Genomic DNA, 27,868 nt, shown 5'->3' on the forward strand with positions numbered 1-27,868 from the left:
ACCCAGGCATGTGCCCTGAATGGGAATCGACCTGTGACCTCCTGGTTCATAGACTGATGCTCAACCACTGAGCCACACCGGCCCGGAGGGGCGACCATCCTCATTTTAGAGAAGAGGAAATGGAAGCCAGGCAAGTGGCAGAACTTGCTTAAGGCTACACAGCAGAGGAGAGGAAAACTGAACAATGAGCAGGTCCTGGCCCTCCAGGAGAGAAGGTGTGTTGCAGAAGAGACCAGTCTCTTCCCAGGGGACAGCCGTTCTTGCGAAGGGTGAAGGGAATGTGGACAGGTGCTATGCTGGGGAGCCAAGGTGGGGAGGCGGTGGAGGATGCCAGAGGTGAAAGATTGCAGGTGTGTTCTAGAAACAAGTGGAGCCAGTATGTTGTGGGCGAGGACTAACCCAGGACTTCAATAATTGTAGGGTCCCCTGTAAGAAAAAGTAACTTTTAAATCCTACTTTTGCAAATTCTACAAAAACCATTGAACACAGTGCCAAGTCCTTCCAGGGCCTGGGCAGGGGCTCCTGCAAAGGGGTGGGCCCTGAGGCTGGTCCTCCCATTGCAGGTGACTCGGTCTGTGTGCCGAGGGCTGGGGACAGGGGCAGGTGGGCGTCCTAGAGTTCACGTTGCCAAACACCTGCTCGGAGCCTGGGTTTCAGCTGGTGCCGCCTCGTGGGGATGCATAAACCAGGGCTCAACCTCGGGCCCACAGTGCAGGCAGCACACAGTGTGAGAGCAGGCAGCACACAGTGTGAGAGCAGGCAGTCACACAGTGTGAGTGCAGGCAGCACACAGTGTGAGAGCAGGCAGCACACAGTGTGAGAGCAGGCAGCACACAGTGTGAGTGCAGGCAGCACACAGTGTGAGAGCAGGCAGCACACAGTGTGAGTGCAGGCAGCACACAGTGTGAGAGCAGGCAGCACACAGTGTGAGAGCAGGCAGCACACAGTGTGAGAGCAGGCAGCACACAGTGTGAGTGCAGGCAGCACACAGGGGGAGAGCAGGCAGCACACAGTGTGAGAGCAGGCAGCACACAGTGTGAGTGCAGGCAGCACACAGTGTGAGAGCAGGCAGCACACAGTGTGAGATCAGGCAGCACACAGTGTGAGTGCAGGCAGCACACAGTGTGAGAGCAGGCAGCACACAGTGTGAGTGCAGGCAGCACACAGTGTGAGAGCAGGCAGCAACAGTGTAGAGTGCAGGCAGCACACAGTGGTGGAGTAGCAAGGCAGCACACAGTGGTGAGAGCAAGTCAGCACACAGTGGTGAGTGCAGGGCAGCACAAGTGTAGAGCAGGGCAGCTGTGAGTGCAGGGCAGCACACAGTGTGGTGCAGGCAGCACACAGTGTGAGTGCCAGGCAGCACACGTGTGAGAGCAGGGCAGCCCAGTGTGAGTGCAGGCAGCACACAGTGTGAGAGCAGGCAGCACACAGTGTGAGAGCAGCAGCACAACAGTGTGAGTGCAGGGCAGCACACAGTGTGAGTGCAGGCAGCCACAGTGTGAGTGCAGGCAGCACACAGTGGTGAGAGCCGGCAGCACACAGTGTGAGTTCAGGCAGCACAAAGTGGTGAGAGCAGGCAGCACACAGTGGTGGAGAGCAGGCAGCACACAGTGTGAGAGCAGGCAAGCACCAGTGTGAGGTGCAGGCCAACACAGTGTTAGTGCAGGCAGCACACAGTGTGAGAGCAGGCAGCACACAGTGTGAGAGCAGGCAGCACACAGTGTGAGAGCAGGCAGAGCGCTTCAGAGACTAGGAAGTGACTCCCGGGGGACCCCTCCCAGTTGGACTCCCGCTCCCTTTGGCCCCTCAGGGTGCCTGGAACTGGGATCACAAACTGAGAGGCCTCCCCCAGCACCCAACCTCTCCCCCTACCTGCTGGCTCCCTCTACAGGCCACACTGGGTGGTTCCTAGGGGTCAGCTGGTCTCTCCAGCTGAGCCTGGAGCATGTGGCCATGGGCAGATGCAAGCAGAGCAGTGAAGGCGGAACTGAACCTAGAACGGGGATGGGGGGCAGGAGAGGAGGATGCAGTGAGGTGCTCCGGGCGGGCGGGCAGTGTCCTGGCCTCTCCCCTGTGGTGCTGGGAGGCACACAGAGCGCAAAGCCCTTCTGTGGAGGAGCCCGCTGAGGACTGGAATGGGGTGCGTGTGTGTGCGTGCATGCGCGCGTGCAGACACACTTTCTGAACTTAAGCCCAAAAAACAGCTGGGTATCAGTGCAGACTGGGCTGTGGTCCAGGGAGGAGGCCTGGGCAGAGTGAGCCACAGTCAGAGAGGGTGTCTGGAGCAGGAGCTCCTCCATGGTGCTGGGAGGGCGTCCCCGTCAGCCTGAGCCTTCACACAGACACGCAGCCACTCAGCTCACCTGGCCACCAGCGCAGGGGGTGCGAGGACCGAGGATGCCTGGCCAGAGATGGGCAGAGAGGAGGTGAATGCGCACAAAGCAGGGAGGGCCGCAGTGAAAGCGGGCGTGTGGTAGGCAGAAGCAAGGCTCCCAAGATCCTGTGTCTAATCCCTGGAGCCTGTGAATCAGAATTTACAGGCAAAGAGGCATTAAAGACCCTCTTGGGCCTTCTTACCCTGACCATCCGTCAAGATCGGAAAACCTCACTCTGGCTGCTCCGTGGCATTCAGTACGGGAGCCCAAGCCCGAGGGCTGCATTCCTTGCCGCATCTTCTCTCATATAAAAGGCTAATATGCTAAGCGTCCATCCGGGTAATGCTGTCACATAGCAACGCCCGGCTTCCTCTCCCTAGCGACCACTAGCCTCCTTGCAGTTTCTTCAGCCCAGGAACAGGACTTGCTTTATAGCCAGGTGCAAACATTTCACACTGTAACCAAATGTCTGTGAAGCGTTTTCCGTGCCTCATCTCATGTGATCCTCACAGAAGTCCTGGAGGAGGTAGATAGGAGACTCAGTGGAATTCTATTTTCTCTTCTTTAGCCGGAAAACAGAGATTTACAAAGTTTAGAAACTTGACCCGACTGAAAAGAAGTAAGAACTGGTGGACCTTGAAAATAACTTCAGGTTTTCTCACTGTGCAGAATATAGTCAAACACTGCTGCAGTTACATATTTTACCCTTTGTTCTCCCTGCATGATCTACAATAATAATCTGCTTCGTGTTGATATTTACTGCTGTGTTGCTGACAATTACCTGAAAGAGAAGTTGGGGTGCTTCACTGAGCTGGAAAAAGTTTAGCTACATCAGAAAGCAGGTCTAATTAAGCAAGTTTATTCTATATCTATGAAAGGCTAAGTTGATTAGCACATGCACGATACATATAAAGCTCTTGCTAGCGCCAATGGCACACGTGTGTTTCGATCTGTCATTGTCGATCATGAATTTGGTTGACACTTCTTTATAGAGAAAGGGCAAATAGCGATATTAAAGTATTTCTTCTAATTAATTTCCTTTCAATGTGCACGAATCTGTGCACCGGGCCACTAGTAGTTAATAAAAAGCCAACACACAGCTGCGATCAGCTCCCAGGCTGTAAGTTTCCCAGCAAAGAGGTATTAAGTAGCTAATTGGCTAACTGTAGGGAGATGTGGACTCTCCACCTTGGCCCCGTGTAGTAATAATCACAAGGGTCCTTAACCCTGGACGTGGAAGGCAGAGGGGAGTCGGAGAAAGAGGTGTGAGGAGGGACAGTCAGAGTGCCGGCTGAGGACCCCCGTCTCCTTCCCCGGCTTGAAGATGGAGGGAGGGGCCACGAGCCAAGGAGCACAGGCGGCCTCTGGAAGCTGGAACAGTAAACAGGTTCTTGCCTAGAGCATGGAATGCAGCCCTGCCCACACCCTCATCTCAGCCAGTGAGTTCATTTCAGACTTCTGACCTCCAGGACTGAGACAGTGAGTGTGCTGTTTTGAGCCACCAAGGTTGTGGTCACTGGTTACAGCAGCCACAGGAAATTAACCTAGTGGAGAGGGCAGAGGGCCTGGGTAGAGGAAGGGCTCCAGGCCTGCCAGGCCCCAGGTTGATGGTGCTCCTTGAACCACCAGGATGGGGTGTCTGTGCCATCGGCAGGTGCGGCCTCTCAGATGAGTCCCGTTCTCTTCCCAGCTTTCTGGACACAGGACTTCCCCAACCTCCAGATGATGCTCACCCGCAGGAACAAGGCCAGGTTATCCTGTTGCGCAGCTTCCTGCGGGGTCCACAGCGCTCCAGAGGGCCGGCCTGACGCCGCCCTTGCCCAACAGGATCTGTGGGAAACAAACTGCCCTGCCCTGGCCCTGGGCATGGGGAGCCCTCAGGGAAGGTTGAGAATCGCCCAAACCTCCTGGGTGCTCTGCCATCTCCCGACACACTGCCCTGGGCCCCATCCCCGGGTGTGAGGAGGCACCTGGTGACAGGTGGCTCAGGGCCACAGGACAGGGACAAAGGCCCAGCAGCCTCTGTCACTCCTTGTTTCCCTGCCTCCCCGCAGAGCTCCTGCCTTGGTTCCTACCACGAACCCCAAACCTCTCTTGGACCTTCTTACTCTGACCAACCACCAAGATTGGAAAACTGCACTCTGGCTGCTCCGTGGGTGCAGCAGGGAGCCCGAGGGCTGCATCCCTTGGCGCATAGTTAATAAAAAGCGAACACGCAGCTGTGATCAGCTCCCAGGCTGTAATCGCACACTCGCATTACTCACATCATAAACACCAAAGCTGCTGGAAACGGATTTTATTATTAATAAGTCACATGGTACAAAACAATCAGAATATTCAAAGGACATTTAGTAAAAGGCTTTGTCCAAAGGACAGGCAGAAAAGGTTAAGACACAGTGGATGCTTAGAAAACAGGAGAAAGACAGGAGTAAAAACAAGTAATTTGTGTACACACACGCCCGTCACACCCACACGCCCCCTGGGCCCATCAGATAAGAATTCACTTGGCACCAAAACAGTGTGGGACTAGAGGGCCAGAGGGCTGGGAGCCAGAGGCGGGCAGCGGGGAGGTGAGTGACTCCAGGCTGGGGCACCTATTCATTATGACAAATAAGGAAGCCCCTGCTGCCCGAGGCAAGCCCGCCTCGCACACCTGGAGTGTCGAACGTCATCAAGGGAGGAGGTGGCTCTGGCATCTGGAGACAGGCGGTTGGCATTTCCTCGCCCACGTCCCGCCAGGAAGGGGAGACAACGCGAGCCCTGTGCTGGCTGAGCAGGTGCCTCTTCCCTGCGCAAAGTCCCAGGAAGCTGAGCCAGGCCCCACACAGAGGAGCCCAGGGCCGGGGAGGAGCTCCTGGGCTGGCCGTGCCCAGCGCCACATTCACCTTGGCCATTTGTTCCCAAGAAAGAGACCGGCTGCTAGGGTGGGACTTCCCGTATGGCCGGTCCCCAGGGCCAGGCCCGATGGTCACCTCTGAGGGGGAGCCGGGCTCTGAGGGTGTGGGGTTCTCTTGAGTTGCCTCAGAGTTTACAGGCTTCAAGGAACCAAAGCAGACGAGTAAAAACCAAAACAAACCTGAAGCCCCGGGGGATTGGGAGCTTCTCCAGTGGGGGTGGGCGTGGGGGTCGGTGGGCCTGCTGGTCCCGGACAGCCCCTGCAGCAGTGACAACACCAGAGCTAGCAAAGAGGCACTTTCCTGCCCACAAGAGAGGCCTGAGTGAACGGCACAGGGTGGCCCTGCTGAGCTGGGCCCTGCCCAGCTCCCTTGTTCCATCCAGCCAGGGAGGGCATGAGTGCGGGCCTTTCCTCCCCTTCCTGCCACCTGCCATGGTTCAGCTCTGGAGGTCCCGGCCCACCCCGACAGGGACGGCCCGCCTGGCAGCATGCGTGGAATGCCGACCGATGAAATGCGGGGATGTGGTCACCAAAGTCCAGGGAATAGGCCAAAGTCACACACTGGACCTGCAGGTCCCAAGCCCTATTCCTCGACCTCCTGTCATGGGAGCCGCCAGTGGGGGCTTCAGAGCAGGGGACACTGTCCATCTTGAGAGGGGCACACAGGCGAGTCTCTGGGTGAAAGGGGGAGACTGGGGCTGATCAGATGGTCCTGAGATGGCAGCGGGGCCCACAGTGTAGAACGGCAGGCTGGAGAGGACCGTGGGGATCCCTGAGCCAGCTGGGCACAGCCCAGGCACCACCCCAAGCACAGAAGTCCCTGCTCCATGCTTCGAGGTAGCCTTCTTCCCAACTCGAGGGCCACTCCTGGCCCTGCCCTCCTGTGCCCTCCTCCTACCGGCACTGGCACCCCGGCCTCAGCTCTGCTCCAGGCGCTCGCTGGGCTGCACCACGGTGTAGCTCCCCTGGCCCAGGGAGAGCTGCCGGCTGAAGAAGGACGTGGTGCGCTTCGGTTTCACCGGCTTGATCTGCTCGCCTGTCGGGGAGTGAGGACCGGGGAGTGAGGACCGTACTGCGGAGAGGGCTTCCCGGGGAGGGCCCAGCCCCCAGGAAGCCTGGTTTGGGCTTCACATCTGCCAACTTTCACATCTGCCAACTTTCTGGCCTCACTCCCCCAGCCCCACTCTTCCACCTGACAGGATGGGTGGGTGGACGTGTCACCAGCCCCCAATCAGAGGCAAATCAGTGTTTGAGTTGGATGCGGGGCCAGCCGTGGTACCTGAGAAGCTTTTGCTAAAACCTAGTCAAGAACAGACCGAAGAAACCAAGCACCTGCAACCTGCGGGATGGCTGAAGGTGAGCCTCAACGAGGCAAAAGAACTCTTACAAGTTCACAATTTCAAGCAGGTGGCCAAGGTCAACACCAACAGCCATAAGTCATGTTGCTATGGAACCTGTGATAGGAAGCGGTAGAAATGCGGTAGGCACTCCACCTCTGTGATCTTCCTCCCCCTAAGCTGTAAGCCCAGCCTAATTCTGAGAAAAACATCAAACTCCAGTGAAGGGGATCCTCCAATGTCCCTGACCACCCCCCCCCCCACAGCTGCCAAGGTCATCAAAAGGAGTCAGAAACGGTCACAGCCAAGAGGAGCCTAATACACTTGACACCTGAACGCAGTGTGGGGTCCAGATGGTTCATGAAATAAAAGACATGAGGCTACACTAAGGACTTCAGTTAATAATACAATCAGCCCTGGCTGGTTTGGCTCAGTGGATAGAGCATCGGCCTGCGGACTGGACTAAAAGATCTGGGTTCGATTCCAGTTAAGGGCACATGCCTGGGTCGCAGGCTTGATCCCCAGTGTGGCGTGTGCAGGAGGCAGCCAATCAATGATTCTCTCTCATCACTGATGTTTCTATCTCTCTCCCCCTCTCCCTGCCTCTCTGAAATCAATAAAAACAAACTACAATATCAATATTGGTTAATCAATTACAATATATATGCCATGTTAATGGAAGATGTTAATTTTTAAAAATCAAGCAAAAAAAAAAGGGAAAACAGGCAACATAGGTGAACAGTAATTCATAAAGAAAACATAAATGATCAAGCACATAAAAATGGTCCAACTTCACTAGAATTCAAACAGCAACCCACACGCATCTCTCCCTGGACAATAACACTTACCACCTCCCAGATGTGAAAGACTAGGAACTCCCAGTGCCCGTGCGCCAGGTGTGGGCGCAGAAACGACGACCTCATCTGCGAGTGGCAATGCAGACTTCACCAGTCCTTCCACAAGTGCCCTGTCCACTGCAGACACTGGGAGTTTCTAGTCTTCACGTCTGGACAGTCCTGTGTGAACACGTCTGTGGACGCAGCACTGAGAAGGGGCAGAGCAGGACTCTTACCGCCAGGACCCCAGAGGCCTCTGTTCGGATCACAGAGCTCAGATGTGACGCTCACACCCAGCCCTCCTCTCAGCCAGAGGCTCCCGGCCCTCCCTCCCCTCGAGCTCCCCGGGGCCTGCATACTTGTACCACGAAGAGGTCACTCACCCTCCTCCACATAGTCGATGGTGGAGAGGTGCTGGATCCGGCTGCACACCACGCTGCCCTGTCTGCGTAGCTGGGGGCGCTGAGTGGGAGGTGGCAAGGAGCCGGGGGCGGAGGAGGGACCGGAGGCGCCCTCCTGGGGGGCAGTGGGCTCCAAGGCCTGGCTCAGCTCGATGCAGTACTCGATGAGGCTGCTCATCAGTTCAGCCTGGGGAAGGGAGAGGCCAGCGTGAGGACTGGAGGGGGAGCCAGGGCCAGGCCCAGCCTTTCAGCCCCTGCAGAGCGAGAGGAGCCAGATGGCTGTCCCTGCCTCTCTCTAGTGGGAGAGGCACATGAGGAAACAAATACCATTCACACAAGAAAGCCAGTGGAGGCAGGAGCTCTGTGGGCCTGCAGGCAGGGCAGGTGTCCCACCTGAGGTGATGTTAGGGGTCCGTCCTGGGGCATGAGTAGGGGTCCCAGGTCTGGGAGGTGGGTGGGAAAGAGAACATTCTACTTCGGAGGCACAGGTCGGGAAGGCAGCGGCCGCAGCGGTCGGGGCAGGCGGGGAAAGAAGCCGGCTGCTATAGAGAGGATGAGATGCGGAGGGGAGGACGGGGCCAGGCAGGCCTTTGGGCTGAAGGAACTGCATGTGTGTTGGCCGGGAAAAGCCTGCAGGCCCATGAGGGGAGGAAGGCGGCAGTGAGGTCACAGGGGAGGGATGGGTGGCTCCTTCTGAGCACATTCTTCAAAAGTGAAGCCTTCTCAACAAATGTGAAACAACACATCCTATACAATAAAAGGCTAATATGCAAATCAACCGAATGGTGGAACGACTGATCAGTGGGGGGCATGGCCAGCGAGCAGGCAGCACCAGGCCAGCCAAGATGGGTGCCAGTGGCAGAGGGAGGGGATGGCGATCGGGGGCCAGCAAGGACCCCGGCGGTGACCAGCAGCGGCGTAGGGGCGATTGGGGGCGGGGCCAGCTGCTCATCCCCCGATTGCCCTGCCGGTCGCCTCCTGCAGAGGGAGGCCACTGGTGATGGCGGCGATTGGCCCGCTGGTAACCTCCCACAGAGGGTGGCCCGCTGGTAACCTCCCACAGAGGGAGGCCAGACTGCGGCTTAGGCCACTTCCCCTGGGGAGCCATCAGTGGGACATCCCTGAGGGCTCCCGGATTGCAAGAGAGCGCAGGCAGGGCTGAAGGACCCCCCCCCCCCCCGCAAGTGCATGAATTTTCATGCACCAGGCCTCTAGTCTATATATATAAAAGGCCAATATGCTAAGTGTCCCTCCAACCGTTCGACGGGTCACTATGATGCACACTGACCACCAGGGGGCAGACACTCAGCGCAGGAGCTGCCATGACGTGCACTGGCCATTTACAAAGAAACAGCACTGTGGACCTGGTGCTGACAAGCAACACTCGGCTTCCCCCCAGTGGGACACAGGCCCCACCACCACTCTGGAGTGACAGCCACCAAATCACAGCCAACACTGCCGAGACCCCATGGCGCAAAATGTGGCCCACGGCCCAGCCCAGCCCAGCCTGGGAACGGTTACTGTGGGCACCAGGTAGTGATGTCACGTAGTAACATCCGGCTTCCTTTCCCTAGCAACTAGCCTCATTGGAGTTTCTTTAACCCAGGAACACAACTTGTTTTATAGCCAGGTGCAAACATTTTACACTGTAACCAAATGCCTGTGAAGCATTTTCCGTGCCTCATCTCATTTGATCCTCATAGAAGTCCTGGAGTAGGTAGATAGGAGACTCAGTGGAATCCTAGTTTCTTTTCATTAACCGGAAAACAGAGATTTAGAAAGTTTAGAAACTGGACCCAACTAAAAAGAAGTAAGAACTAGTGGACCTTGAAAATGACTTCAGGTTTTCTCACTGTGCAGAATATAGTCAAACACTGCTGCAGTTACATATTTTACCCTTTGTTCTCCCTGCATGATCTACAATAATAATTGGCTTCGTGTTGATATTTATTGCTGTGTTGCTGACAATTATCTGAAAGAGAAGTTGGGGTGCTTCACTGAGCTGGAAAAAGTTTAGCTACATCAGAAAGCAGGTCTAATTAAGCAAGTTTATTCTATATCTATGAAAGGCTAAGTTGATTAGCACATGCACGATACATATAAAGCTCTCGCTGGCGCCAATCGCACATGTGTGTTTCGATCTGTTATTGTTGATCGTGAATTTGGTTGACACTTCTATTATAGAGAAAGGGCGAGTAGCGATATTAAAACATTTCTTCTAATTAACTGCTTTTCAGTGTGCACGAATCCATGCACCAGGCCACTAGTGTTGTTATCAAAGGAAAAGTGCTCAAATGTCGGTAAGCACAGTCTGGGCATAGGGCAGGGATGTCAGGGGCTGACAGACCCACAGACAGAAAGCTGTCAGTGGGGGGTGTCCCTGTCAGGCAACACGTTTACTGGGGGCCCACCTTGTGCCCGGCACTGCTGTAGGCAGTGAGACACAGCAGGGACTCCCAAGAACAGAACCCACTGTGGGGAGCGGGGTGGCCCCCTGGTGACAGATGTGGTCTGGACCTGCCTACCCACAGTGCAGCCCGAGCCTCTCGGAGCAACGCAACCCACCCTGGGCCCAAACCCTGCATGGTCCAGGAGGAAGAGACAGCGTCCTGTTCTCCAGACCCGCCTCCTTTCCCCATCAAGGGAGTGCGCAGTAGGCTTGGCAGGCAGGACAGAGGGCTCTGAGCTGCAGCACAAAGGAAAGCCCTCCAAGTTCCTCTAGCACAGCGTGAGGCTCCTGAGCTCAGGGCGACAGCCATTACAACAGCCACATTCAACACAATTTACTATCCATTCATGATAAAATGCAGCAAGCCAGGAACAGAGGGCACTTCCTGTTCATCTATGAAACACCCACAGCTAACACCACACGTATGAGAGCGGGACTGAACGCTCTTAAGATGAGGAGCAACTCAGGATGTCTGCTTGCAGGGACTCAACTCTACTGGGGGCCCGAGTGACTGCCATCAGGCCAGGAAAGAGGCATGCAGATTGGGAAGTCAGATACCCCTGTCCCTACTCACAGACGACAAAACTGTCAACATAGAAAATCTACAAAAAGCTACTAGAACTAGTGAGTGAGTTTAACAAGCTTGTAGGGCATAGGACGTGTGGGTAACAGAAGCAACTGCATTTCTATATACCACAACGAATATCTAGAAATTGAAGTTATTGAAGTTTAAAACACACCACCTACTATGCAGTTTCAAAAAGCTGCATAGCACCAAAAAGAAAAAAGAGAAAAAGAAATAGGGATAAATCTAATAGAAGACGTACAAGATTTATGTGCCAAAAACTATATTAGTGGAAAAAATCAAAGACCAGTAAGTGGAGACAATACAAATAAATGACCTGGATGATTTAAAAACATCTCTGCACAAGACATTGTTAGGAAAACGGAAAGTCAAGACACAGACTGAAAGAACACTCTCGCAAAACCCACATCTGATAAGGGACTGGTATGCAGACTATGTAAAAGCTCACTACTCAGTAAGAAAACAAATAACTCAATAAACAAAGGACAAATCATTTCAATAGACACTCCATCAAAATAGATGTATGGATAGCAAATAAATACATGAAAAGATGATCACATCATTAGTCGTTAGGAAAATGCAAAGTAAAACCACAATGTGTCTCTCTCACATCGATGTTTCTGTCTCTCTCCCTCCCTTCCACTCTCTAAAAATCAATGGAAAAAAAAAATCAATGGAAAAATATCCCTAGTTAGGATTCACAAAACACACACACACACACACACACACACACACACACGCACACACACAAAACCCCCACATAAATGACACATCAAGCAAATGAAACTGACAGTACTAAGTGCTGAGCAAGGACGCAAGTGTCTGGAACCCTCAGACACTGCTGGAAACGCAAAATAGGACAGTCACTTAGGAAATAGTCTGATAGTGTCTAGTAAAGCCAATCACGTTTATCATATAACCCAGCGATCCACACCCACGTGTTTACAGAAGAGAAATGAAGACATAAGACCCCACAAAAGCCTGTGCACAAATGTTTACAGCACCTTTATTCACAAAACCCCCAAACTAGAAACAACCCAAGCATGCTCCCACGGGTGAAGAGCTCACCTGCAGTACATCCACACAGTACTAATCAACAACAGAAAGGAACGCAATGGGGATGAATCTCACAGCATGACACTTCGGGAGCGGCCAGGCTCAGAAGGCTGCAGACAGTGTGGATACTGTAGGGCTGTACCACAATTTATTTTCATCAATTCACAGGTGATGGACATTTGTGTTATTCCCAATTCTTTGGTTATTATAAACGAAGCTGCTCTGAACACTACAAGTCTTTCTGTGAAACATCTTCGTTTCTCTTGGGTAAATGTGTAGGCACTGTATGATAAATGTATTTATAGGACATTTTTGAGAAAGAAAAACTCTAGGGATAGCTAAGGGGAGGTGTCAAATAGCGGAAGAGATAACTCTGCAATCAGAAGAGGAATGTGGAGAAACCAAGATGGCGGCATAGGTTAACGCCAGAGATTGCTGCCTCGAACAACCACTTCAAAAAACAACTAAAAGACGGAACGGACATCATCCAGAACCACAGGAAGGCTGGCTGAGTGGAAATTCTACAACTAGGAGGAAAGAGAATATCATACCCAGACTCAGAGGAGGCGCAGTGCTGAAGTGAAATACTCAGGTGCGGAGTGCACGCGGAGCGGGCTGGAGGCGGAGGGCGTGGTTGTTGTTTTCAATCGGGAGGGAGTTTCAGACTCTGAGCTCCAGATCCGGGCGAGTCTCTAGGGATCCAGACTCAAACGGGAGAAGCGGGACTGTCTGGCTTCGGTCGGAAGTCGAAGGCAGCTTTCTCTCTGAGGTTTGCAGCGGTTGCTGGGACTCTGTGAGGCAGAGCCCCTAGGGACGGAACTGAGAGCAGCCATAACTGCTCGCTCCGGCCTGCCCTGTAGATCCCCGGGGACCCGCCCCGCCCAAGCCCTGCACAGAGCCATTTGCCGGATAGCCTCAGGCAAACGCTAGATTAGCACCGCCCTAGAGATCCCGCACAGAAGCTCTCCCACTGCAGACACAGCTGACTCTCATAGCCAGTTAGCCTGGAGGTCAAATCACCCCCGGTATTGCCAACAACAATCAAGGCTTAACTACAACAAGACTGCGCACAAAGACCACGAGGGGGTGCACCAAGAAAGCATAAAAAATGCGGAGACAAAGAAACAGGACAAAACTGTCAATGGAGGATATTGAGTTCAGAACCACACTTTTAAGGTCTCTCAAGAACTGTCTAGAAGCCGCCGATAAATGTAGTGAGATCCTCAAGAAATCTAATGAGACCCTTGATGTTATGATAAAGAACCAACTAGAAATTAAGCATACACGGACTGAAATAACGAATACTATACAGACTCCCAACAGCAGACCAGAGGAGCGCAAGAATCAAGGCAAAGATTTGAAATGCGAAGAAGCAAAAAACACCCAACTGGAAAAGCAAAATGAAAAAAGAATCCGAAAATACGAAGATAGTGTAAGGAGCCTCTGGGACAGCTTCAAGCGTACCAACATCAGAATTATAGGGGTGCCAGAAGATGAGAGAGACCAAGATTTTGAAAACCTATTTGAAGAAATAATGACAGAAAACTTCCCCCACCTGGTGAAAGAAATAGACTTACAGGTCCAGGAAGCGCAGAGAACCCCAAACAAAAGGAATCCAAAGAGGACCACACCAAGACACATCATAATTAAAATGCCAAGAGCAAAAGACAAAGAGAGAATCTTAAAAGCAGCAAGAGAAAGAAACTCAGTTACCTACAAGGGAATACCCATACAACTGTCAGCTGATTTCTCAACAGAAACTTTGCAGGCCAGAAGGGAGTGGCAAGAAATATTCAAAGTGATGAATGCCAAGAACCTACAACCAAGATTACTTTATCCAGCAAAGCTATCATTCAGAATTGAAGGTCAGATAAAGAGCTTCACAGATAAGGAAAAGCTAAAGGAGTTCATCACCACCAAACCAGTATTATATGAAATGCTGAAAGGTATCCTTTAAGAAGAGGAAGAAGAAAAAGGTAAAGATACTAATTATGAACAACAAACATGCATCTATCAACAAGTGAATCTAAGAATCAAGTGAATAAATAATCTGATGAACAGAATGAACTGGTGATTATAATAGAATCAGGGACATAGAAAGGGAATGGACTGACTATTCTTGGGGGGGAAAGGTGTGTGGGAGATGCGGGAAGAGACTGAACAAAAATCGTGCACCTATGGATGAGGACAGTGGGTGGGGAGTGAGGGCAGAGGGTGGGGTGGGAACTGGGAGGAGGGGAGTTATGGGGGGGAAAAAGAGGAACAAATGTAATAATCTGAACAATAAAGATTTAATTAAAAAAAAAAAAAAAAAAAAGAGGAATGTACAAAACCATTTTAAAAAGGCAACTCCAAAGGAAAACTGGTGCAAGACTTCAAAGAAGAGTCTGTCCAGATGATGAATGAAGATATAAAAGGTGCTGAGCATCCTCACTGGGGGGTGATGGGGAATGCCAACTGAAGCCATAAAGAGCTTTGGGGTGACAGAAATAATGTCAATAAGAAACGGGCAAAAGATGTGAATGGCTGGTGCAGCTCAGTTGGTTTGCGTGTCATCCCACACACCGAAAGGTGGCGGGTTCAATTCCTGGTCAGGGCACATACCCAGGTTCCAGGTTCAATCCACAGTCGGGGCTTGTGCAGGAGGCAACCAATCAATGTCTGTCTGTCTGTCTGTCTCTCTCTCTCTTAAAAAAAAATATGAACAGGCATTTCACCTCTAGGAAGATAAACAGCAAATAAGCTGCTCCATAGCTTGTCTGTGGTGGTGGTAGTTGTCAAAACTCACTCTTAAAATGGATGCATTTTATTGTAAATTATGCCTCAACGAAGTTGAATAAAAAAACAAAAGAAAATAATTATAAGGAGATACCACTACTCACCCACCAGAGTGGCTAAAATGAAAACAAAAAGGCTGCTAGCCTCGGCCCATATGGCTCAGTTAGTTGGGTGCTGCCCTGTGCACTGAAAGGTGGCTAGTTCAATTCCTGGTCAGGGCATATACCTGGGTCATGGTTCGATCCCCAGTTAAGGCGTGTGCAGGAGACAGCTGATCAATGTTTAGCTCTCACATCAATGTTTTTCTCTTTCCCTCTCCTCCTTCCTCACTCTCTAAAATCAATAAAAATTTAAAGCCAACCCCCCCGCAGACTGATAACACTAGGGGTTGGAGTTTGTTTTATCAAGCTCTCATCTACCCCCGCGAGTGCAGACTGGTGCCTCTGCTTTGGAAACTGGCAGTGTCCACAGAAGCTGAGCACGGCCCACTGTGATGCAGCCGCTGCACTCCCGTGGACCCAGATAGGCAGCACTGCCTGCAACAGTCCCGAACCAGAAACCAGTGCCCATCAGCTACAGAATGAGGAGTCAAGGGTGAGCTCATGGACTCAATGCTGAGCGAGACACCAGCCACAGGAACACCCTGGGGGAACCCACTGCTAGAAGGTTCCAAGACAGACAGAATGACTCTGGCATGATACAAGGCAGGACTGGGGGGTGTTTCTTCAGTGGGGGAAAGGGCTGGAAGGGTGATTGAGGGGTCTCCTAGGGTCCTGGCTCTACTTCCTAATCTGAAAGGTGGCACATGGGTTTGTTTGGGGAAAATTTATTGAGTTATACACTTAGGGTTTGGGCACTTTCCTGTATGTATATTATAATTCAATACAATATTTACTTAAAAAAGAGGTCTGAAGTAGTAATGTAAAAATTACGGTCATCAGCATAAAGATGGGATAGCGAAGTGGTCAAAGCCGTGAGAGGGAAGAGCTCCTGGACATAAGCAGGGAGAGAAGTCCCTGGAGAGGCCCCGGAAAGGAGGGCCAGCAGGGGACAGGAGGCCAGAGCTCGGGGAGCTGCAGCAGGGGACAGGAGAGGGGTCTCCAGGAGCACAGAGTTAAGCTGAGACAGAGAAGGAAGACAGACACCTGTGCACCACCCAGGCAAGGCTGAGTCTGCTGGGCTTAGAGCAGGGAAGGACAGAGTGCAGGGGGAGGGCAGGGAGCAGGGGGAGGGCAGGGAGAAGGGGGAGGGCAGAGTGCAGGGGGAGGGCAGGGAGCAGGGGGAGGGCAGGATGCAGGGGGAGGGCAGGGAGCAGGGGGAGGGCAGAGTGCAGGGGGAGGGCAGGGAGTAGGGGGAGGGCAGAGTGCAGGGGGAGGGCAGGGAGCAGGGGGAGGGCAGGGAGCAGGGGGAGGGCAGGGTGCAGGGGGAGGGCAGGGAGCAGGGAGCAGAGTGCAGGGGGAGGGCAGGGTGCAAGGGGAGGGCAGGGAGCAGGGGGAGGGCAGGTTGCAGGGGGAGGGCAGGGTGCAGGGGGAGGGCAGGGAGCAGGGGGAGGGCAGAGTGCAGGGGGAGGGCAGAGAGCAGGGGGAGGACAGGGGGCAGGGGGAGGGCAGGGGGAGGGCAGGGAGCAGGGGGAGGACAGGGGGCAGGGGGAGGGCAGGGGGAGGGCAGGGAGCAGGGGGAGGACAGGGGGCAGGGGGAGGGCAGGGAGCAGGTTGGCTGCAAAGGGTTGAGGGACGGGAAGGGAGACTCAGAGTGGAAAGCCTGCAGGGTCTAGGGACCCCAGGCGGGGCAGGCGGCTGTGGGATGTGTGCTTTCAGGGACAGTCCCTGAGCGCTGTTACCTGCAGAGGGGCTGAGAGGACAGGGGAGAGGAACACCATCCTGACGGGCCCTGTGGGAGGGCAGCTCTCCAGGAGGAGGGGAGGGGGCGGGTTGGGGGTGAGGTGGAAGACCTGGTGCTGAATGAACTGGACAGTAGATGAAGGTGCTGCAGGTGCAGAGGGCCCTGACCTTTCTGTGTCTGCCCCTCATCTCAGAGTAGCCAACCCTCAGGGGCCTCAAGGACAGAGGGCGTTGGCGGGGGTGGTCGCACAGCACTGGGAAGCCCTCAACACACAGCTGCCACCGGTGTGTGTGACACTCCAGACCAGGCCCAGCTAACTCGCGAGGGTGGCTCCAGGCCAGTAGAAGCCAGCGCCCCGGTCCCCTGGACCTCAGTGGCCCTCTCACCTCCTTGCCAGCCTGCAGTCTCCCATAGGCTGGGACCCCTTGAGCCGAGCCTCCCCCGGCCCCACCCCCAGTGCAGGCCACCCCACTACCTGCTTGGAGTAGATCTTGAGCAGCTTGTTGACGGGGGTGCCCTCATTGCTGCCATCGAACTCCAGCCACAGGACAGACTCCTCCTCCTCGGGGGACGTGTGGTCCCAGGACAGCTCCTGGAAACGCAGGCCCAGCAGGACGTGCTGGTCCGCGGGAGAGGCAGAGCGTGGACCCCTGGGCAGAGGTCTGCTCCCTGCCCCACCTGCCTCGGCGCCACCAGAAGGGGACTCCTGGCTGTTTAACACTAAGGCTGAGTCTGAATTCGTGAGTTTCTCCAGGGAGAGGGGTCCCTGCTTCCATCAGACCCTGGAAGGGGGCGCGTCCAGGGCGGATGACACCCTAACCACAGTGCGTCTCTCCAGTGGGCCAAGCCCAGCAGGGCAGTCACGTGGGGGAAGAGGCGAGGGGGAGGGAGGCCCGGAGGTGGCCGAACTGCTCTGCTGGCTGCGGAGGGGCTCCTGTGCAGGTGTAGAGAAGCTGCCCACAGGGCGGCTGCCAACCACCCCTTCTCCACAGGCAGCCAATGCAGGTGAGAGCAGGACTCGGACCGCCCAGGAGGGCTCCTGGTCGTGGGCATTTCTGGAAAACCAGCAGCTGGTCGCCCGCCATTGGAGGGCAGAATAGCCAGGCCTGACAGAGTCCCTCCCGTCAGAGGCCTGTCCCAGCTGCAGCCTCCCTGCCTGGGCAGCCACGGCCCCGCACACCGGGCTGACCCAGGGCAGACCCAGAAAAGCCGCTGGACAACAGTGAAGCCCAGGGACATCCGAGGGAGGGAGGGGTCCTCTCGGACGGCCACCCACCCTGCCCCAGGGCCAACCGCAGGCCCAGGGAAACCTGGAGGCCTGGGTAAGGACCCCACTCCCCTCCTCGCCACTGAGACCCCAGGTCCCACCGCAGAGGAGCCGGAGGTACCTTCTCCCTGTTGTCGATGACATGCACACCCTCCAGACTGATGGCTACAGTCACCGGCTTCCGTCCGCCCCGGTGCAAAAAGCTCTGCGCTGGCTTGTCAACCTCGCCGTGGAAGAAGGCACACCTGGGGGAGGGGAGCTGGGGTCAGCCTGCCCCTCCAGCACCAAGCAGGCGGCTCAGCCTGTGGTTCCTCCGCCAGCGAGTGCTCTGGCCAGGCCCTTCGGGTGACTGAAGGCTAAAGGGAAACGCGCCCCAGGGGAGGAAGAAGGCTTGGAGGTGGTGGCATCGGAGCTGGTGTGCAGGACGGGAGGGTCTGAGCAGGCAGGAGGTGGAACTGAGCGGCACACAGAAGGGGCACCACAGGCAGAGGGCAGAGCGTGAATCCAGGAGTGGACAGAGCAGGTGATGTTAAGGGAGCCGCCAGGAGCCCGAGGACCAGGGCTGAGGCTGCTGGAGGTGGCCAGGCCGGGTCAGGGCTGGGAGAGCCCCCGCCCCTTCAGCAGCAGAGAGGGGTCAAGGCTGCACCTGCTTGGGGCCCACGAGGGGCAGGAACTGCCCAGGGAAGCAGCTTCGGGGCTTGACCCGGAGAAGGGGAAAGGGTGAGTGGCCTTGGGATGCCACCCACTGAGCTGCCAGCCTCTCCCTCCTGCCTGCCGTGTCCTCTCCGCGCCCATGGCTGCCCTGGCCTCCCCGCTTGCCCTTGGCGAAGCCAGAGTCCTGGTAGTCCCACCTCTGTGACTGCCGGCAATGGCACCGTGGGCAGGACTGAAGACAAGCGCTCACCACCTGCAGTTACTGAGCGCAGCCTCCGTCAGCCCCGCAGTCTCACGCCTGGGAGACTTCACAGGCTTGGCCGAGGGCGGGGGAAACTGAAGCAACCAGAAGAGGGGCCACTCGCCACCCTCAAGTTTTCACTCTACTGGGCCACCGTATCAGCACACACTTCCTGTCACTGAATTAAAAACTTTCTGTCCCCACCGCACGCACACGCTGTTCATTCCACAGCACGGCTCCTTGGGAAAGCTGGCTACACTCTCCCCACCCGCCGCCTCCTCCATGATGCTGGGGCCAAGGACAACTGTCAGCCACACAGGAAGTGTCGAACTTGACCTTGAAGCAGCAGCATGGGAGGCTGGTCCTGGACACCGCCCTTTGCTTGGCTTGCAGAGACCCTCCCGCCTTGCTGGCTGGGTCCTCCTTCCGTCCACACTCACCTCCTTGACTGTCCCTTTGGGTCCCTGATTTCAAACACCATCTACGTGCGGACTCCCCAGTTACTACCAAACTCCAGACCCAGAAACCAAAACGCCGACTCGGAACAGCCACCTGGGTGTCCAGCGAGCATCTCGGGCCAGAGGAGACCCAGGCTGTGGCTGCCGGGATGGTGCTCACCCGTAATAGGGAAGCTCGTGGCACTTGGTGAGGTAGGCCTGGTAGTGGGTCCTCAGCGACGCCTCGCACTCGCCGTCGCTGCTGACGGCTTCCTTCACCTGGCGGTAGGCGCTGAGCAGGCCCTGCTCGCTGGTCCCAGCCCTGGCCCCACGGCCCCGGAGGGCAGCAAAGAGCCCGTGGCCTCGCTTACACAGGTGGGCGGGGAGGAAGGAGTCCAGCCTCTCCCTGTGGAGGAAGGAAGATGAGGCTCAGCATGAGGCTCCGTGGCTGACGTGCTCATGGAGGGGGGGGAGGGCAGACACGAACTGCCAAGGGATCCCACTGCTGCCATCTCAACAGCACACCTGACGGGCGAGAGGCCTGAAGGAAAAGTCAGGAGATGAAGAGCTCAAACCAGGCCCGCCCCAGAACCAGGCTGGGCTGGAGGGTTCCACACAACGTCTGGGTGAGTAAGGAAGACTGGATTCCTGAACTAGTGGAATTTTCACAACCAAAAATGGTACAAGTGACCCAGAGCTACCAATGTTTTATTCTGCCGAAGAGGGATGTAAGAAAACACCAACCTACAATCCATGGGTGCAGGCACGTGAAAGAAAGCGCATTTGCACTTACTCACAGAGGAAGGAATCTGGGCGTGACTGTGTCCCTCCCACCCCGGGGCAGCCCAGCGACTCCAGGCCGCACACTGGTGGCTCTGTGTAAGCCACAGCTGGCCTCGGTGTCTGCACGCTAAGCGCCCTCGCCAAGCCTCGGCTTCCCACCCCTAACCCAAGGACGCTGGTGTCTGCACCCACGGAAGGGCACTGGCATGTGTCAAACAAACATCCCTGCAGCTGTCGTTTCTGTGAGGAGGGGAGGGTCTCTGCTGGGGCTTCCGGAGGACCACACAGCCCAGCCATGGGGGCGGGAGGGGGGAGAGGCCCAGCCGCAGGGCGGCGTGAGGAGGGGTCACCCAGCCAGTGTCAGGGCCAGCCCTCAGGCTGAGGCCTCCTGACGCCAGGACCCTGCAAGACCTAAGACCAACTGTAAGCAGGATTCTGGGGCGAACCCTCCCACCCTGCACCCCGGCCTCAGGCCACGCTGGCCTTCACCTCAAGGTGCAGGCCGTGGGCTGGCCAGGCTGGAAGGGCCCGAGCTGCACTCGGCACACCAGGGCGCCCAGGGCCTCGCAGTCCTCCACGTCGCAGGGGTACCGTGCCGCCAGCACGTTGCCCTTGGCCTCCTCATAGAGCAGCCGCAGGACCTCCTCGTCGTGGATCTGTGTGGCAGGGAGGGGCTGCTCAGCTAGGTCAGGGCACCCGTGTCCAGGGATGTAGGGACAAGGGGAGGCTAGACACAGGGCACCAGAACTGCCTGGGGTTCGCGGCCTCACCTGGAGCTCCCGCCGCTTTGGGAAAAACACGTTCCTTCGGAACTGCAGGGAAGGCTCGTCTGGGGGGAGAGGCTGGGGTCACTGCCCAGCCCTCTCCCGACTGGCCCGTCCCCGACCCCCCGGCTCTCCAGCCACGACTGAGGAAGCCTGAGGGCTGTGCAGAGTCGGGGGGTGGCTGATCTCGACAAGCTCGCTGACCTCCAGCCCCTCCTCTCCTGGGCTCCCCTCAGGTCCCCGGGCTCCGCTGCCAGGAGAGGCTGAGGGGCCTGGGAGCCGGTGCTTCAACCCAGGTGGCCCTGAGGCGGGGCCGCGGGAGCACGCTCACCTGTGGCCACATCGTCGTCCGGGGCGTCGGTGAAGCGCAGCAGCAGTTCTGGCCACTGGCGGCCCAGCTTGTAGGGCTGGTGCTTGGGCTTCAGCTGCACCTCTGCAGGCGAGAGGGAAGCGACCGTGCAGCCTCTGCCAGGGCGGCGGGACAGCGAGCGCACGGCCCGAGGCACACGCAAGCACACAGCGCAACTGCCGCCCGCCCCTCCGCAACATGATGGAGTCACGGTCAATGTCAACAGAGCAGGTACTAAAAGTCCAGAACCATTTAGGGGTACAGTCTGCAATGCCCCATCCTCATTGCATCCAGAGAGAAAATGAGGCTCAGAGCGGTTAGGCTGCTTGTGCAGTCATACAGCAGAGGCAGCCCTTGACTGTTCTCTACCGCTGCCCGGGTAGGCCGAGCCGAGGCTGCGCCAAGGGCAGGTGTGGGTGGCAGTGCAGATGGACCTGGCACTGCCATTAGGAAGCAGAGCCCGAAGCTGGTAACTGAGAATCCAGGGGCTGCCCTCCCCTGGCCCTGGCAGAGCCTGGTCTCCCCCACAGCCCCCACCTCCAGCCTCTCCCCGGGGAGCTCCAGCTGACCTTCCGACCTGCACACTCCTGGCCTCCGTGCCCACGATGCCAGGCCGCCCAGCTCCCCTCATCCCCTTCTCTCGCTCCCCCTCCCACTCAGGCCTCCGTCAATCACTTGAACATTCCCAGCTCCATCTGGACTCACTGAAGCCCAGAGGTACAGGGCCTGCCCAAGGCCATCAGAGTTAGTGGCTGAACTAGAACAGAGCTCTGCCCACTGAGCCTCCTGCTCCACATTTTTATTTATTTATTTATCTATCTATTTATTTATTTAAATAAATTTTTATTGATTTCAGAGAGGAAGGGAAAGGGAAGAGATAGAAACATCAATGATGAGAGAGAATCACTGATCAAATGCCTCCTGCACACCCCCTACTGGGAATCAAGCCCACAACCAGGGCATGTGGCCTTGACCGGAATCGAACCTGAGACCCTCAGTCCACAGGCCGACGCTCTATCCACTGAGCCAAACTGGCTAGGACCCCACACTTTAGACTGCAGGTTCCCTGGGAGCAGGGACACCTCCGATCCTGCTCAGACGGCTGCCCAGAACGAGGGGTGGGCTCTGCACTCACTTGTGAGACGAATGATTAGCTGCGAACGTGGACACACTGGAAGAGCGGACCTGAGGCAGGGGGGCTTCCTTCTGCCTATGGCCCAGCCCTGACCAGCCTTAAACTCCCAGTCCCTGCAGCTCAGAGAACTCCCATTCTCAGAACAGGACTCTGCTGACCCCAGGGTCCGACACATTTCCAGATGGGGCCTTTCTGCCTGGAAACTGTTACCCAGACAGACACACGGTCCCTGGAGCCCTGTTTCATGTAGAGTGACAATGGCATTGAGAAGGCCAAACCCTTCCAAACATCCAGCTCACAGGAAGAGCAGCTTTGGCCGACAGCGCCCCCTCCCTGCCTCACAGCCCTGGGCATCCGTGAGTGCTCACCCGCTCTGGGGGTGGGGGTGGGGGTGGGGCAAAGGTTCTGAGGGCCGAGTCAAAGCTCAAGTGGCCTTTCGGTCTCCTTCAGCCCAGCGAGGGAACAAAGTGCGCACTGACTTCCTGCGGGGGCCTCTGGCCACCCTCCTCCTGCAAGGCAGGTCCCCAGGGCGACCAGGCCGCAGGGCCACACAGGCGGTCCATTCACGTCCATGAGGGGGAGCAGGAATGTGATGAGGAGGGAGGGGGCAGAGGAAGTGGGAGGAAGGAACAAGCCGTGTCCAGCTGTAGGGACAGGAGCCCGAGGCAGGGCCGGCCATGGGAACCACCACCCCCAGCTTTTCAAAAACACAAGCCCAGGGGCCCACAGTTCTGGCCAGGAGCATGGAGGGCGAAGGAGGGGCAGCTGGGCCGGGTGGGGAGCAGCCGGAGGAGACTGGTCAGCAGGAAGAGGTGGGCGAGAGCAGCAGCTGGGCAGGAAGCTCCAACTGCTGGGCAGGGTGGGGGGACAGGCACCCACTTTCCCACCAGGCTAGCTGACCCCCGCCAGGGTAGAGGCACAAACCCCAACCACTAGGGACCCCAGGGATCAGTCACCCCCTTCTTTTTTTCTTTATTGATTAAGGTATTACATATGTGTCCCCCCACCATCCTCCACCAGCCACCCCTTCTTGTCCCTATTCCTCTATAAGGAAAGAGAAAGTTTAAGCTCAGAAAACATGCCTGGCCCTGGCTCCAGCTGGGGTGCTTCCTTCCCCCGGCCCTCCCCCTGTCCAAGCCCGGAGGCTGGAGGCCCTATTCAGAGGCCCCAGGGAACCCCCAGCCCCTCCTCCCAGGCCTGAGGGTCTGGGGAGCCACTGCCTCAATCCCATGCCATCCCCGCCCTGGGAACCTCAGCCTGAAAGGGCAGGACACTGGTGGTCACAGGCCAGAAACCGAAGTCAGCTCCCACTCGTCCTGCCTTCCCCACCCTCAGGGAACGTCTCATCGTCAGCGTCAGCGGTGGCAGCTGCCCGGGCTGGGTACCACCCTCCTCCCTGCCCTCAAGAGCAGACGCAGTTCAAAGAGGTCAGCTGTGGGCCACCCAGGCTTCTGTTCTGACCTTGGTCCTACCTCTCGCTGGTCCCACCACCCGAAACCTCAATCTGGGCCACGAGGATAAGGTGAAACTCTGCTCACGAAATGCCAGCTCAAGTGGCGGCACAGACCATGTGCTCGGGGCGTGCAGACCACTCCCCTCCCTGTCTCCTAGCCCTACTCCTCCTGCCCCAGGCTCCAGACTGCTGAGGCTGCGAGCAGCTCGGCCCCTCCTCTGCCACCAGCAGAAAGGAGGTGGGGGCAGAGGAGCCAGGCATCCTCTCAGGGCTCTGGGCCCTCAAAAGGGTGGACAGACAGCTCCAGGACCCACACAAGTCCCACCTTTCCCTGATGAAAAGTGGCCACAGGTTCTGGAAGCTGATCAGTAACCTTCCAACCTTCCCGCCTGGACTTCTCATGGCCAAGCCTTACCCAGCAGAGGGGACACCAGCCAGAGCGCGAAGATCTCCAGGGCAACGTCCGGGAGCTGCAGGACCTCACGGATGGCGCGGTGCAGCTCGTGGGCACTGAGGGAAGGCAGGTTCTCCACTGCCAGGGGCACCACAGTGTCATCCGCCAGATACACCAGCACGTCAGCTGCTGCAGTGGAAGCCAGGCAGGGTCAGCTGGGCCAGTGCTCAGGCACAGGCATGTCCCACTGGGGCTGGAGCCCCCACTCCACACCCTTGGGTGACCTATGCTACACTCCAGAGACAGTCTCCAAAGGACCCTGTGAAGAATTCTGTTAGGATTTATTCAAGATGCTCAAACCACCCAGAAACCCAGCAACTCTGCCCCAGGGACTGGTCCCTAACCCCCGAAGGTTCAAATTAGGGCTGGCCACACACACACTCCCCTGGCAGCCCCAAGGGCTGTTCTGTGCTTCCTCCATGAAGGAGAACATTAGTGGGGATGGAGGCAGATGGGCTTAATCCTTCAGATTTACAGCAGTTGGTGTATCAGGTTGGGAGGGGGAGAGCTGGGGACCCACTATTATCCCAGGGCAAGTTGCTGTCTCTCTCTGGCCCAGGCTAAGATGGGAACTGAGGATTCAAGGCCAGCCGAGGGCAAAGCAAGACCCAGGGCTCAGCTCCCTTTGAACTCTTCAAGCCTCAGAACGCAATACCATGGCTTTCAGGATAGGCCAGGGGAAGGACAAGTTGAGCCTTCCCTGTGACAACCTCTGGGATTCCTATTTGGAGCCCAGAGCCACAGGGAGACCCTTGGAAGAGCAGCCAGATGCAAACCCCCATCCCTGGAACCGCAGCTGCCCTGAAGGAGCACTGAGCGTGGAGGCCAGTATATTCCGGTTCAAGTCCTCGGCCGGCTCCTGGCTAGCTGGCTGACTTCGGCAGGTCAGTGTGAGTTAGGCGGCCTCACCCGTAAAGCCGGGCTAAGACCCCTCCCTCAAAGAGTGGCTGTGAATCAAAGGTGAGGGCGTAGCTTATCATTAATACAAGGGAAGGTGCTTTTTAGATCCCCAGTCTGTTCCCCAACAGCTACTTTCTTTAAAAAAAAAAAAAAAGTATTTTTATTGATTTCAGAGAGGAAGGGAGAGGGAAAGATAGAAACATCGATGATGAGAATCACTGATCAACTGCCTCCTGCACGCCCCCTACTGGGCATCAAGCCCGAAACCCCGGCATGTGCCCTGACCAGGAATGGGAACTGTGACCTTCTGGTTCATAGGTCAATGCTCAACCACCGAGCCACGCTGGAGGCAGCAGCTAAAGGGTGTCCCAAAATTCACGCAAGATTTGAATTTTACGCCATTTGTGCCGTAAAGTGTTGCCAATGAAAAAAAAAGGTAGCGTGACAGCTGACAGTTCAGGGTTGTGAAAAATGGAGTGCTACACGAAAGAACAACACGTTGTCACTGTTGAGCAATATTTTAAAAATAATGAAGGTTTGGCAGCTACAGTTCGCAATTTTCGTGCAAAGTATGGTCGGGATAGTGATTTAACTTCATCAACTGTGAAGAGATTAATTAAAACATTTAGGGAGACTGGATCAATCAGTGATCTTAAACACCCTGGCCGTCCTTCAACAAGTCGTTCAACACAAAACATCGAAGCAGCTCGTGAGAGTGTAGCTGAGAGTCCAGGGACATCAATTCGGCACCGTGGTCAAGAATTGGACATTTCGAGAAGCTCTCTACAGCGTATTCTCACGAAAGATCTGCATCTTCATGCTTACAAAGTTCAACTGACTCAAGAACTGAAGCCTACTGACCACGCACAGCGAAGAGAGTTTGTTGAATGGATTATGGAACAACAACAAATGGATGCTGATTTTTCGAACAAAATCATCTTCAGCGATGAGGCTCATTTTCATCTTGATGGCCTGGTTAATCAACAAAATTGTCGCATTTGGGGTTCAGAAAATCCACGAGTGATTGTTGAGAAACAAATGCATCCACAACGTGTCACTGTTTGGTGCGGATTTTGGGCTGGAGGCATCATCGTACCATTCTTCTTCGAAAATGCGGCTGCTCAGGCAATAACAGTTAATGGTGCTCGCTATCGCGACATGATAATCCATTTACCCGATATGCTATTCCATACATACCCCTATACAGTATACTTTATGAATCAATTAAAAATTTACAATTTTTTCACTATAAACCTGTGTTTTCTATCAAAATTACTTCTTGCGTGAATTTTGGGACACCCTTTACTTTCTTGGGGAATCATAAAATAATCTCCAGGAGGCTGAGTTTCAGACCCACTCTCAGGCAGGGAAAACCAAGGCACCGAAGGCTCTGGTTTCCTGTGACACAACCTCTCCAGGGCCCAGTTTCCTTCCTATAAGATGAAAATAATGACCCCTGCTTTCAAAAGGGTGTTTGTGTGAAAGAAATCCAACAAAGAAAGTGAGCGTGTCACTTTTCATTCATAAGACTTGAATTTCACAGCTACGTGTGACAAGCTCATTTTACAAAGGAGGAAAGGGAGATTCCAGAAAAGTACCGGACCTGGCCAAGGAGCACAGTTGGTTAGTGTCGTCCTGATACGCCACGGTTGTGGGTTTGATTCCAGTAAGGGCACATACAATGAATGCATCAATAAGTGGAACAACAAATCAATGTCTCTCTCTTTCTAAAAATCAATTTAAAATTTTGTTTAAAAAAGAGTGCCCAGCCCTAGCTGGTTTGGCTCAGTGACTAGAACGTCGGCCTGTCGGCTGCTGGACTGAAGGGTCCGGGTTTGATTCCAGTCAAGGGCACATGCCCAGGTTGTGGGCTCACCCACGATGGGGGGCGTGCAGGAGGCAGCCGATCAATGATTCTCATCATTGATGTTTCTATCTCTCTCGCTCCCCCTTCCGTTCTGAAATCAATAAAAATATATTAAAAAAAAAGAGTACCCAACTTGTAGCCTAGTAACAGTACCCAGGACCTCGGATAGACTTGGGCCACTTTTCCACACCTCAACGTATTTTATTTGTTACTGAACACAGATTCTCTTTAATGGAGCAGATGAGGAGCCAGGGCCACCCCTCCGGGCTGGGACCCTAGAAGGGAACAGCGGGGAGACGGGGACAGGAACCCACCTCGGGCGCCCACGGAGGACACACTGCTTCGATGGGACCGCTCGGCGGGGCCGGGCCCGGCACTGCCGTCTGTCCCGTCCATCTGCGGAGGGAACGAGAAAGGGCAGTCACTGGGGGTCCGGGTTGGGGCTCTCGCTGAGGAAGGAAGGGGTCCCGGGCGGATCTGCGACAGTGAACACCGGCGGCTGGAGGCGCTGTGCGCAGAGGAGAGGGGTGCGGACGCGGGTCCTCAGCCAACGCCAGGTCGGGGCTGGTGGGAGGGTCAGGCCCTGGCGGGCAGCAGCGGGTGGAAGCCCGGCTCGCCCGCAGCCCAGGCAGGAGGGCACCGCGCGACCTCGGGGCGGGGGCGGGGGCGGGCGTCGCCGCGCTCTCACCTCGCAGGGACGCAGTGCCAGCCGCCTCCGCCCCGGCTGCTGCCTGGACTCCGACCCCCAGCTCCGGTTCGGCTCGGCCGCCCGCCAGGACTCCGACTCCCCGCCTCGGGCTCCAGCTCCCGGGCTGCGACGCGGAAGCCCGGGCAGAGGAAGCGCCGCGCTGCAAGCCCCGCCCCCCGGCCCGCGGGAGCCAATGGGAGCCCGGGGCCGCCACGCACGCGCCCTGCCCGGTGCCCGCGCGTCCACGGCCGCCCGCGGTCCTGCGCATGCGCAGGCCTGGCAAGCCTCGGTCACACCCTGGGATGGCCGCGCTGCGAACC

The 27,868-nt window shown here is 55.9% G+C and overlaps 1 protein-coding gene and 2 long non-coding RNA genes across 5 annotated transcripts; 2 read left to right on the top strand and 1 right to left on the bottom strand.

Moving 5' to 3' along the window:
• LOC118665315 lies at window positions 1-7,361 on the top strand. Its single transcript, XR_004970621.1, has 2 exons — window positions 1-215; window positions 4,066-7,361. It is a non-coding gene; the product is annotated as an uncharacterized LOC118665315 (long non-coding RNA).
• Window positions 4,657-27,724, bottom strand: FRMD8 (FERM domain containing 8). Of its 3 annotated transcripts, none has more exons than XM_036326681.1 (12): window positions 27,549-27,724; window positions 27,175-27,256; window positions 24,055-24,222; window positions 21,034-21,135; window positions 20,709-20,767; window positions 20,428-20,594; window positions 19,337-19,561; window positions 17,945-18,068; window positions 17,032-17,175; window positions 7,828-8,032; window positions 6,170-6,307; window positions 4,657-5,530 (listed from the first exon to the last, which is right to left on the bottom strand). In XM_036326681.1, exons 2-11 carry the CDS (start codon window positions 27,254-27,256, stop codon window positions 6,189-6,191), a joined length of 1,395 nt encoding a protein of 464 aa, XP_036182574.1. In that variant the 5' UTR covers window positions 27,549-27,724; the 3' UTR covers window positions 4,657-5,530; window positions 6,170-6,188. The 3 variants fall into 3 exon arrangements, 2 of the variants coding, with proteins under 2 accessions (XP_036182574.1, XP_036182573.1); XR_004970620.1 differs by lacking the exon at window positions 4,657-5,530 and adding an exon at window positions 7,457-7,652 and having other exon boundaries at window positions 6,169-6,307; XM_036326680.1 differs by having other exon boundaries at window positions 4,657-6,307; window positions 27,549-27,723.
• On the top strand, window positions 21,135-25,185 carry LOC118665316. The gene is made up of 2 exons (XR_004970622.1): window positions 21,135-21,282; window positions 23,522-25,185. It is a non-coding gene; the product is annotated as an uncharacterized LOC118665316 (long non-coding RNA).
• Window positions 27,725-27,868: the final 144 nt, after the last annotated feature.

The sequence above is a fragment of the Myotis myotis genome, unplaced genomic scaffold (genome assembly GCF_014108235.1).
Source record: "Myotis myotis isolate mMyoMyo1 unplaced genomic scaffold, mMyoMyo1.p scaffold_m19_p_10, whole genome shotgun sequence".
Lineage (NCBI taxonomy): Eukaryota > Metazoa > Chordata > Mammalia > Chiroptera > Vespertilionidae > Myotis > Myotis myotis.

What these genes read in the sequence shown, in the direction of transcription:
- FRMD8 (XM_036326681.1), bottom strand. Translation starts at nt 27,256, where the DNA reads ATGGACGGGACAGACGGCAGTGCCGGGCCCGGCCCCGCCGAGCGGTCC. An exon ending in GTCCTCCGTGGGCGCCCGAG is followed by an intron (nt 24,223 to 27,174) that starts GTGGGTTCCTGT and finishes CTTCCACTGCAG; the next exon opens with CAGCTGACGTGCTGGTGTAT. An exon ending in CAAAGCGGCGGGAGCTCCAG is followed by an intron (nt 20,595 to 20,708) that starts GTGAGGCCGCGA and finishes CCTGCCACACAG; the next exon opens with ATCCACGACGAGGAGGTCCT.